Below are 12,500 nucleotides of genomic sequence, written 5' to 3'. Positions count from 1 at the left end.
TTCTAGAAATACCCATATGGTGAAGTATTCTGCCTTTTTCGGCCATTTTCCTTACCTTAATAAACAGTCCCAAGCCGTGGTGTAGCCTTTGCTAAATATGGAAGAGTCAGCTCGATTTCACAGTCCATGGCTGCATTTCGCCAGCTCTGCAGTCTGCGTAGGGTCCGTTTCAACGACATATTTACCGGACTGTCGTCCGACATTCTTACGACATGCCCAGCCCACCGCAACCTGCCAATCTTAGTGGTGAGGACGACAGATGGCTTCCCAAGCAGCTCGTGCAGTTCGTGGTTCATTTGCCTTCCCCACGTTTCGTTCTCCATCTGCAATCCACCGCGATGGTACGCGGGTTGCCTGTCTTCTGAGTCTTCTGAGAGTGATCAAAAAATTTCGTTCTTTCAAAGAAAAGAGCGAAAGGACTGGTTCACTGATCTTCCGAATCTAAGATGCAGGCAATTCGCTCGCAAACTGATCAGAATAGAACAGCTCGCGAGCGGATTGCCTGAATCTAAGATTCGGAAGTTCAGTGAACCAGTCCTTTCGCTCTTTTCGTTCCACTTTTGCCATCCATTCGTGTGCGTTCTCGGCGTTAGCCCGCCCGTTGTTCCTGTGTGTAAACAGTGGCAAGTTAATTTTTTTACGCCTCTGGTGGATGATTATGCATAGAAGAGCAGACAGCCGGAGGCAGCTGCTTGCAGGAAATTCTATTGCAGTTTCGCGCGCAGCTTTGGCTTGGGAGAAGAAATGTAAAGGTTTCGCATGGCTCTCGCTTGCGGTGTCTGATATTAAGCTATAATACTGATTTAAATTCTACAAGGTATACAGCCCTAGCGGTTGTATGAAATGGTGACGTAGGACTAAATGTATACATCATATGCTGCGATAAACTGTTCAACTGCAAAACAAAGGTAACATGCTCCGCGGTGCCTGGAAGTTGACTCGTATGCAGCTCTCGTTTCTCAATGCCGCGTACCTCTAACAGCTATACTCCATTCGCTATTGTGTGACAGACTAGACTGAAGCTGAATTTTCTACACGCAGTCTTTTGTATCGAGTTCAGCGTAGATTTTTGCCATTAAGGCGGGGCCACACAGCTTAGAGAAAAAGGAACAAACCAAAACACCTTCGATACTACTGAGTGATTTTCATAAGCATCAAAAGAAAGTTTTTGCTTTCCCGATGCGAAAATCACTCTGGTTCTTAGGTTAACTAATTTTCGTTACTAATATTTGACTAATAACGGTGTTCGAGTGGGCACAAAGAAACAATTAAACCGGAAAATCACTCAATTTAGCAGTGAAAATTCTTGAAATGAGGGTTATATCTTGCTGTGATAAACTATTCTTAGGCAACACTACCGTTTATCTTTGGTGCGCTCTAGTCGTTATTTTTAAAATGATTATTGAGAAATAGATGAACATTTCACACTAGGAGTAGTTGTGAAAATTCTCATAACTCGTATCTTCAAGCATTTATAGTTTTAAAAAGAACCGATTCCATAATTTTCAGCTAGAAATGTGTGCTATAGAGCGCTGATGATCGCACCACCACCGGTAGTATTGAATATTTTGTTGGCCGCGCATAAAATTTGCTCTCCGCTGTACCCTCCAGCAGCTGTGCCAGCAAAATATCCTGCAGCGTACGATGGTAGCTGTTGCTGCCGTGTGCAAAATAAAGGTAACATGCTCCGCGGTGCCTGGAAGTTAACTCGTATGCAGCTCTCGTTTCTCAATGTCGAGTACCTCTAACAGCTATACTCCATTCGCTGTTGTGTGACAAACTAGACTGAAGCTGAATTTTCTGCACGCAATCTTTTGTATCGAGTTCAGCATAGATTTTTGCTATTAAGGCGTGGCCACACAGCTTGGAGAAAGAGGAACAAACCAAAATACTTTGTTGAGTCAAAATATGTAGTCAGTGGAATTTTTTTCGTCCATGTTATTGTATTGTTTATTTCGTCCATCTGTGCTCGGGAAGCAAGCCAATAACGAGGGAAATATATGGGAAAGCTTGACCTTGGAACTTTTCACCTTTATCCACCATTAAGCAGTAAAGCAACAATGTTGAACATTATATCAAAAAATTGTTACACATTTTATCTATCCACCGACAAACAAATGACTAAGTCGTTCGCTCGCTATAATCGTTTGAAATCTGACGCAACATTTGCCAGTTTCATTTTTAATTTCACAAAGTGTAATCTAGTATAGAAAACAAAGACGTAGTCCTACGTCAAAAAATGTGCATAACGAAAAGAACGAGTGAGCTGTCAAAAAGAACTAGTTCATCTTTCTGAATCGCTCTAATCCGCTCATTATAGTGAACCATTGTTCCCACCTCTAAACACAGCACTCCAGCTTGTAGCTCTTTTTGTAATCCCATAATCCCTTTCATCCACCTCTCCGGTACTCGATATGGGAACGGGACACAAGGCATATGGACGCTAGGCATATGGATGTTAGGCATAGTATGCTAGGCATACAGACGCGAGGCAAAATGGATGTGTGGCATAATGGATACGAGGCATACTACCACACGAACCACGAACCAAGTCCCTGGCCTCCGGCTGACGAGTCACCACCAACCGTGAGTGACGGCAGTCGTGCAGAGGCAGACGATGCGGTAAGGGTGACAAAAGATGAATTGATCGAGATCGCAAACTCCCTAAAGATAGGCAAGGCACCGGGACCAGATGGAATCCCGAACTTGGCCATCAAGACGGCCATTAAGAAAGCCCCCGGGTTGTTCAAGGCGGTTATGCAGAACTGCCTTGACGACTGCCTCTTCCCGGACGTGTGGAAGCGACAGAGGCTGGTGCTGTTGCCACCAGGTGACCCATCAGCATACAGACCAATCTATCTGCTGGGCACAGCGGGCAAGGTGCTTGAGAGGGTGATTCTCAATAGACTGGTGAAATACACAGAAAGTGAGAACGGTCTATCAAGCAACCAGTTCGGTTTTCGAAAAGGTACACCGTGTCCAATATATTCTCAAACATTTTTTTATATCATTGATGTGATAAATTGGTAGCACATATGCACAAATATGTATTGGTGTAATTTTGTACCATGTTCACACAGACTATTCAAGATGCAGTTTGTTCCCTTTCATTAAGTGTCCATTGTTTATCGACGACGAAACAATTTCGTGCCGAAGTGATAAAAAGGTTTTTGGAAGGTGAGCGCCCAGGCCATATTTTCAAAAGCTTGAAAAACCTGGAAGTAAAGCGTGATTATGTCTATCGGACCATTAGAAGGTACCGTGACACTTCCTCACTGGATGACCGGAAGAGATCCGGTCGGCTACGTTCAGCTAGGACTGAGCGAGTGGTTAAGATCGTAAGAGAACGAATTCGACGAAAATCGCACCGCTCTGTACGTAAAATGGCCGCTGATCCTAATGTGTCCAAATCAACCATACACAACGTGCTGAAACAAGACCTGAGATGCCAAGCTTTCAAGAAACGTTAAGTTCACGGAGTATCAGCAGCTTCGAAGACAAAAAGATCTACTCTCCTACTTTCGCGGCACGCCGGAAAAGAATTCATCTTTTCGGATGAAAAATTATTTGTTCTGCAACAGTCTCACAATGTCCAAAATGACAGATTGTGAGCCTACCCTTCACAGAATATCCCGGACAGTGACAGAAACGTGCCTCGGTTCCAAAGTGCCGCTTCAGTGATAATTTGGGGAGGTATTTGCAAGCGAGGGAAGCTACCGCTTGTTTTCATTGAGAAAGGCGTTAAAATTAACGCTATTTATTACAAAACGGAAATTTTGGAGAAAGTTGTAAAGCGAAGCGTAGATAGAATGTACGGAGAAGATCAATATGTGTTTCAACAGGACGGAGCACCCTCTCACACAGCGCATCTGGTTCAGAACTGGTGTCAGGAAAATTTTACCGACTTTTTGGCCAAAAATGAATGGCCTCCCAGTTCACCAGATCTGAATCTCTTGGATTACTTCGTATGGTCATACATGTTGTCGAAGATAAACGAACACAGGATACCTACATTGGCCCGATTCAAAACCGTAATCCTTCGTATATAGGACGAAATGCCCATGGAAGTCGTTCGTGCCGCCTGCGACGGATTTGAGAAACGTTTGAAGCTCGTCAAAAGGGTTAAAGGTGGAGTTATTCCAAAACACTCGTTGTAATTTATTAATAACTTAGTACCTTTCAAATCGAACAATCATTCCGCGTCAAATACTCGACAGAAACGGACGTGCAAAGTGGTCGTTCCATTACAATCCGGTCCGTGTGTACGAATAGCAAAACAAAAGACAGTTGAGTTGTGTCGCTGTGTAGTGATCTCACACCCGGCTCGCTGCTGGTGGCTGTTTGGTGCTGCTGTATTGGTGCTGCTGGCTGTAACGGTTGCAGCTTCGAACGATCGGACAACCAACCCTGCTGGAAGGAAGAAGTAAAGAGGTACGTGTTCTTGTCGGCCCTAGTGCGCTAGATTTAGCGCGATGGATGTAGATCCCTCGCCTCCCGCACCAACATCTCCGAACCCCCCTGACCCTGACCCTTCTGTTAGCCCCTCCCCTGTTCATTCTTCAGTCCCCCCTCGCCCCAGGTTTTATCCAGACGGCGCGGGGCGCAGTTCTTTTTTAGACTACTTTCGGCCAAAAGCAGGATTAAATTCAATATCGCTTAACATCTTACAAATTGCGAAAGATCTGACGTCACACTTCAAAAATGTGACCGAAATTTCCAAAGTAAGGCCAAACAAGCTTCGTGTCACAGTCAGTGACCTGAAGCAGGTCAATGATATAGCTTTCTTCGAGCTCTTTACACGCGAGTATCGCGTGTATGTACCTGCACGAGACGCGGAGATCGACGGTGTGACAACCGATTCGAGTCTGTCTGTCGAGAGTATCCTGAAAATGTATGTCTCTCGTCAGCGATAAAAAAATTAAAAAATTTACACTCCGCCAGACTCGTTTCGCGTTACGTTTGCCGGATCTGCACTCCCTAGCCACGTCTCGATCGACCGGGTCCGTCTGCCTGTGCGATTGGATGTACCCCGTGTTATTAATTGCACTTATTGCAAGCAGTTAAGCCACACAGCCGCCTACTGCTGCAATAAGGCACGATGTAGCAAGTGTGGGGAGACTCATGCAGAAGATTCTTGCAGTGTTAATGCTGAAAAATGTATTCACTGTGGTAATGTAATGTAATCAGTATGAGCTCTCCACATGCCCGGTGTACATGCAGCGCAGAGATAAAATCAAGCGGTCACTTAAGGAGCGTTCAAAGCGTTCCTACGCTAAGATGCTGAAGAATACCGTGACCACTTCTACCATAACATCGAACCCCTTTGATCTGTTGTCCTCTGATGAAACCGATTCAATATGCCAGTCCGTAATACCTTGACCCAGTAGCGGAACGTATTACATATGCTGCTTAGGCGTCGTACACAAATTACGTAACGCTAAAAATCTAGATTTCAGACCCCCTCCTAGGTAACGATAGGTAACGTTCGACATGACTCCCCCCTAAAATTACGTAACGCTGATCAGCCTGACCTCCCTCCGAAATTTTCAATTTCGAGCAAACATCACAGTTACGTAACTGTCTCTACTACCCCCCCCCCTCCCCCCTACGTAACAATAAGTAACGCAGACTCAACCCCCCTCCCCCCCTTCATGCGTTACGTAATTTGTGTACGACGCCTTACCTATTGCAATGGAAAACCATCAAACAACAAACCAGTGCTTTTAATGCAAAACATTCTAGCTTTAAGTTAGATTTAGTTTCAGCTCGTAGTCGGCAGCGAGGATAAAAAATTTGCTTTTAGTTAATAAGATACTTTAGAAAGTAAGCTACCAGATATAAATGACGCCGTTAAACATTGAATTGTATTTGTGCCGTGTCAAATAAATTATTGATGAGAAAAAAAAATCGAACAATAATTAATAAAATCGGAACAGCTGTTGTAAAATAAATGTAGTTTCAATTTGTATGAGAATATATTGGACACGGTGTAGGTCTACGGTGGAGACAATTTACTCCGTCACCAGAACAGCTGAGGTTGCAATCCAACGTAAAAGGAGGGGCATTCGTTACAGTGCGAACGTCACGCTCGACGTGAAAAACGCGTTTAACAGTGCCAGCTGGGACTCCATAGTCTTAGCGCTACAGAGCCTCAGAGTGCCGGCGCCGTTGTACAAGATTATGGGTAACTACTTTCAGAATCCAGTGCTAGTGTACAACACAAACGAGGGTCAGAAAAGCATCCCTGTTACCGCAGGTGTACTGCAAGGTTCCATCCTTGGTCCGGTATTGCGGAATGCCATGTATGATGACTCCAGGAGTGGTGATTGTGGGCTTCGCCGATGATATAACTCTTGAGGTCTACGGCGAGTCAATTAGAGAGGTGGAGTTAAAGGCCGCGCTATCCATACGCGTAGTGGAAGATTGGATGCACTCCAGAAAACTGGAGCTAGCGCACCATAAGACCGAGGTCATCATTGTAAATAACAGGAAATCGGAGCACGATCGCTTCAAAACATTCTTCGAAGCTTTTGGAGGTTATGATCGATGACAAGCTCACGTTCGGGAGCCACGTCGATTATACCTACAAAAAAAGCTTCCATGGCATGATGGCAAACAGCTCAGCGGTCCTTAGCAGCAGGCGCAATGTCCTTGCTAGCGTGTCTACCTCCATACTTAGGTATGGAGGGCCAGTGTGGTCCAAGGTTTTGGGTACCTCGTGCCATCGTGGCAAGCTCGAGAGTACGTACAGGCTAATGTGCCTAAGGGTCGCTTGCGCATACCGCACAGTGTCGTACAAGGCAGTTTGTGTCTTGCCTGGCATGATGTCCTCTTGCTGGCACTTTTTCCTTCGGAGGACTGAGTTTTGGCTGTTTCATGCCTGTCTGTATATTGGCTCTCGTCCTATCTGAGAGCTCAAGTCCCCAATGACGACTTTCGCGTCCCGTCGCGAGCAGCTATCGTAGACCTGCTCCAACTGCGCGTAGAACGCTCCCTTCTCGTCGCCAGGTCTTCCTTCATGGGGGTAGTGCACGTTGAAGAACCGGCCCTCTATCCTCAACTTGCGTTGATCGTATGCCACCCCATCCCGCGTTGGCGCATTTTGGCCAGTACGATAACGCCGATTCCCAGTTCGCTGGATGTGCCATCACTCTGGTAGAAAGCAATTGCTCGGTGCCCACTTTTCCATACCTTCTACCTCGTCCAACATAGTTTCTGCGGCGATACGACTTAAAACTAGCGTGGATGTAGCTCGTCGTAGATTATCCTGTTGCTTCGTCGAAGCAGAGCGAGTTGCCGTTACATGTCCAAAGTTTCCAATCATAGTCCTTATTTAGTTGCCTAGGTTCATACCGATTGTTCCGATTCGCATTATCTCGTACGTTGTTTGTAACATATGGATTCTGGGGCGGCTCGTTTGGCTTTCCCCAACCGGGGGACCATCATGCCAGCTCTGTTTCGTTGATCAGCCGCTCCTAACATGGTGATCAGATGTTGTTTTGAGCCGCACTATCGGCCTTTTTCGGCAGTTTTCCTAACCTTACTAAACAGTCCCAAGCCGTGACAACATTGCCCAGGCAACAACAACTAGCTGTGTCCATGTTTCAGCTGCCAATATAGTGTAATCATATGACTCTTGGAGGTGTGAGATAAGAACTTATGAATTTCGGAGCTTTGATTGAAGCTTTGAAGTTCTAGGCTGTGTTCAAGAAACCAGAATTTGGAATTATTTTCCAGAAACAAGAATTTAGGACCGATTTTTTGCTTCTGTGCATCATTCCCATCATTTAAAGCTGTGTGTTTTTATTTCTATGGGACAGAGAAGAGAGGGGCGCCAAACCAACATCATACGCATTTTATGTCTATAAAAGCGTTTCCTTCTAATTTTTGCTCGCTTAATTCTCGAATTATACAGGATATTATGCTCTATGTGCATGGGAACCTCCTTCCAGAGAGGTGAGGAATATCAAAAATCATAGAAACATGTCTCGTACACAAAAATTCTCACATACCAAATTTGGCTTTATTACTTGATTAAAGTTTATAAATATTAATGTTTCATCCATCATGGCAATCATGATGCTTATATATGAACTGAATAATCATGAACTGAGCAAGTTTTTGTATGCAACAATGTGTTTCACGTACCTATATTTTTTCTCGATTTAAAAAACTCCAGATGAAATCATTTGATCGAAAAATGCAAACAAATATGCATGTTAAGAGACTGGTAGTACCTTTTCAACGCATTGTATTCGTGTGTCTGTTGTTGGTTGCGTATAATGTATTATCTCGTAATTTGTGAGTGAGAACTTACTTTATCAATCTTCGCGCGACTGAAATGGTAATATAAAAGTTTATTTTGAATCACACGCATCGATCAGTCAAACTGTGAACATCCAATCGATCTGTTTATAAAGACGGTTTTTACTACTAGCAATGATAGTGGAAGTACTTGTGTTAGTGTTCTTAGCGTTATGTTTGAGATACTGTATAAAACTTCGACAACGGATGTCCTTTGCAAAGGATATGCCGACGGCGCAACCCTGCTATCCCCTGGTCGGAAATTTATTGTCGCTCTTGTGGAAAAACGACGAGGAAATGTTCGATAATGTACAGCACATTATGAAAACTCCTGCCAGATTATTTAAAATATGGTTGGGTCCAGTATCGTACATTGGCACCACTGACCCAGACATGATCCGAAGCATTATAACGAACCCGGATTGCGTTCAAAAACCCTATGTTTACAATTTTTTCAAATTAGAATTCGGCCTGTTCGGGGCCCCCGGTGAGTAGCTTTTCGCATAGTGAATTAATATTCAATTGATATACCATAACTCGATCACAGCTAACACTTGGAAAGTCCAAAGGAAAGCACTGAATCCGTACTTCAATCACAAGATCCTGTGCAAATTCCTCCCGATTTTTGATCGATATGCAGAGAAGCTGGTTGAATGTTTATCACAGACTCCAGAACATTTAGAGGTTCAAATAACAAAATTTACAACAAGATGTACGGTGGCCATGGTTTGTGCTACTACAATTGGTTCTGATATCGATGAAGACCGCGATACCGAAAAGTTTGCTTACGATATGAATGGGTGGGTATCAAGTTTTTTCTTATTATTCATTTTGTACGAAAATCCTTAATTGTAGTGTTTTGGAGTTAGTTTCGAAAAGAATTTTGAACATTTTTGCATGCCTGGAATCTACTTACAAGCTCACGGAGGCTTTCAGATTGGAGAAAAGTATGAGACAAGATGCGTGGGAATTTATTGATAAGGTAACTTGTGGGATATTTTCGAAGAATGTAGAAAAATGCTAGACAATATTCGCAGGTTTTTCGTAATGCCCTGAATCAAAGAACAGGACGACGAAGATTGAATGAAGACGATAATCAGGATGAGTATAAGAAACCAAAAAATTTCATAGACCAATTACTTGATCTCCATGATTTGAAAGTTCTTAGTGACATCGAAGTGGCTCATAACATAGCCACAATAATCACGGCGGTATGTTGAAAGCATTTTCATGTTAATGTAAAATCACTCTTATTCTTAATTATGATACAGGGTAGTGAAACTACGGGAATAGCAACGGGATTCATTGCACAGCTACTCGGAATGTATCCCCATCTTCAGGAGAAAGTGTATCAAGAAATTAGTGAAGTTTTTCCCTCAACTGATAAATTGCACTGCACTTCTGAAAAATTAGGACAATTACAATACACAAAAATGTTTATCAAGGAAAGCCTTCACCATTTTCCTATAGCCTCACAGATCGCCCGACAAACTACAAGCGATATCGAGCTGGACGGAATGCTAATACCAACTGGTACCACGTTTGTTATGAGTATTCATAATTTACATCGACGAAAAGATGTTTGGGGCCCTAATGCGGAACAGTTTGATCCGGAAAATTTCAGTGAAGAGAATATAAACAAACGTCATCCGTTTGCTTTTCTTCCTTTCAGTGGCGGTAACCGTAACTGCATTGGTAGGTTTAAAATGGCAACCATTTGCTTTGAAATGAATGCTATTTAAATTTCAGGTCATCGATATGCCATGATGAGCCTCAAGGTGATGGTTGTACATTTGTTGAAGAGTTTTAAATTTAAAAGTAACGCGAGTTTCATGGATCTGCGATTCAAAATGGATGCTCTGCTGAAGTTTTCTAATGAACCAGGGGTTATTTTGGAACGCCGTAAATCACTACCACTCAAATAACTTAAGTGCACTTTCTATGGTTGTTCCGTACGTTTATCCAAAGTAAAGTCACTTTTTACGCAGTTTTTAATTGTTGGGTTATTTAGAATTGTTTATTCAAAGTGCCGGTTGAGTTTCTTAAATCCAATTACCGAATGTTCACAAACCTCACTCGACCTTATAATTTTTTTCTCGATTTAAATCTTGTCTCGTAGGCGAAACTAACTTACTTAACTTTTACGGCGACAGACCGATTATCGATCTAATCCCGAATCCAGAATACGTCGCCATGTCTAGGGCTGCTATCCTCCAATCACCCCCCTAACACCTATTTCGCGGGCATCCTCATCGACAGCACACATCCAACGAGTGCGGGGCCTACCTCGGAGTCGACGGCCTCTATCGGGATTTTCGCTAGTTATAGTCTTCGCTGGCCGCTCTTCCGGCATTGTAACTACATGCCCATAGGGTGGGGAATCGTTATATGAAAAAAACGAAACTTGATAGCAGAAAGCCAGAACCAAGTTTTTTTGTTCTATTTGGAGCCCCAAACAATCCTAAATTTATCGGCAGTCAATTGGTTTTGTCTCCGCTTGGCGCATTGCATTTAAAATTTATATGGAGATTTGTATGGAAAAACCAACGTTTTTGCATTTTCCATTCTAAAGAGCTCAAAGTGGCTCGAACCATAGGTTTCATGACTTCGAATGGTAGGTTTATTGATGCCTAACAACTTGGCCGATGACATCAAAGAGCTAGGGTGTCTCAAAAAAATACTGGAGCTGTTCAAAGTTGAGTATGTCGAAATTTATGTTGCAAATCATTTTTTCTGCCAACACTGCCAATGTACCGGCGTTAGTCGGATTTCCATCAGAAGTAACCTCTGAAACACGTTGTAGATTCTACCTACGCCTAGAATATTGACCTGAATTTGTTTGTTTGATCCAGCTGAGTGTATAAACTCGTTACGACAGGTTATTGCTGATGCTACTGGCGCCGGTACATTGGTAATGTTGGCAGAAAACAAGATTTTCTGCATTTAAATCCCAACTTTGAACAGCTATAGCTCTTCTTGGGGACATCCTAGCTCTTCAGTGCCTTATGCAAAGTTGTTAGGCATCTAAAATACTATACTTTTACATAATGTAGTGCATTATTAGATCATTATTGAGCTCTCTAGAAAGGTAAATGCAAAAAAGTAGGTTTTCTCATATAAATTTACATACAAATTTGAAATGCAATGCGCCAAGCGGAGACAAAACCAATCGACTTCCGATAAGTTCGAGGTTGTTTGGGGCCGCAAAAGGAATCAAAAAAACTTGGTTCTGGAAAATCGATCACTTTTACCCACCCTAATGCCTAACCCACTGCAACCTGCCGTATTTCATCCGCTTAACTTTATCCGCCGATTTGTACACCTGGTACCTCATGGTTCATGCGTCTGCACCAAACACCATTTTCTAGTTTGCCGCCAAGGATTGCACGCAAAATCCTACGCTCAAAAATGCCAAGAGCTCGCCGATCGGCCTCTTTCAACGTCCATGCTTCATGGCCGTAGAGGGCCACGAGAAGAATTAGTATTTTGTAGAGTGCATGTTTTGTACGGGTTTTCTGACTACGGGACCTCAGCTGGTTACCCAATCCGTAGAAGGCCCTGTTTGCAGCTGCACGTTGTCACATGTCACCAATGTACCCAGGTAAATAAATTCGTCGACTACTTCAAAAGTTTCCCCATCAACTAATACCACCTCAGCACCAACATCCGTCGGACTACCACGTTCTCTACCAGCAACCATGTATTTCGTTTCGGCAGCTTTCCTTCTGAGAGGTCCGAAGGCCTCTTTCACTGATCTACGATTGATACCAATGACATCGATGTCGTCCGCGAAACCTAGAAGAATGTGAGACTTCGTAATGATGGTGCCGCTTCTTTGCACACCAGCCCTCCGTATAGCACCCTCCAATACGATGTTGAACAATAAGTTTGGCAGCACGCCTCTCTTGCTTCAAACTATCTAACGTCACGAAGGAGTCCGATATCTTACCGGCTATCCTGACGCATGATGTAGAGCCTTCGAAAGTGGCACGTATCAGCCTAGTTTTGTTGGAAAACCATGTTCGAGTTGATATTGAATGTTTGTAACAATAGTACAAAATTTAACATAGTCACTCACTTAGTTGTGTCGTATTTGTCTAAACGGTTGATTTCAACTGTCGGAAGTCTTGTAGTGTTGGTTTATGGTTCGGCTGTGATGAAAACTTTCATTTAATATTCATCAAAAAAAGTTTCTC

At 43.2% G+C, this 12,500-nt stretch overlaps 1 protein-coding gene across 1 annotated transcript in view; it reads left to right on the top strand.

Annotated features, from left to right (window-relative positions):
* The first annotated feature begins 8,185 nt into the window (after positions 1–8,185).
* Positions 8,186–12,500, top strand: part of LOC129727557 (cytochrome P450 4C1-like) — a 36,084-nt gene continuing 31,769 nt past the window's right edge. Inside the window, exons 1-5 of the mRNA XM_055685491.1 lie at positions 8,186–8,791; positions 8,852–9,104; positions 9,160–9,286; positions 9,342–9,515; positions 9,576–9,999. Coding sequence (XP_055541466.1) covers positions 8,440–8,791; positions 8,852–9,104; positions 9,160–9,286; positions 9,342–9,515; positions 9,576–9,999 — 1,330 coding nt within the window. The 5' untranslated portion in view covers positions 8,186–8,439. The remainder of the gene's footprint in view (positions 8,792–8,851; positions 9,105–9,159; positions 9,287–9,341; positions 9,516–9,575; positions 10,000–12,500) is intronic.

This window comes from Wyeomyia smithii, chromosome 3 (genome assembly GCF_029784165.1).
Source record: "Wyeomyia smithii strain HCP4-BCI-WySm-NY-G18 chromosome 3, ASM2978416v1, whole genome shotgun sequence".
Lineage (NCBI taxonomy): Eukaryota > Metazoa > Arthropoda > Insecta > Diptera > Culicidae > Wyeomyia > Wyeomyia smithii.
Note: the sequence above shows the minus strand (reverse complement) of the source record. Positions and strands in the feature narration are given on the sequence as shown.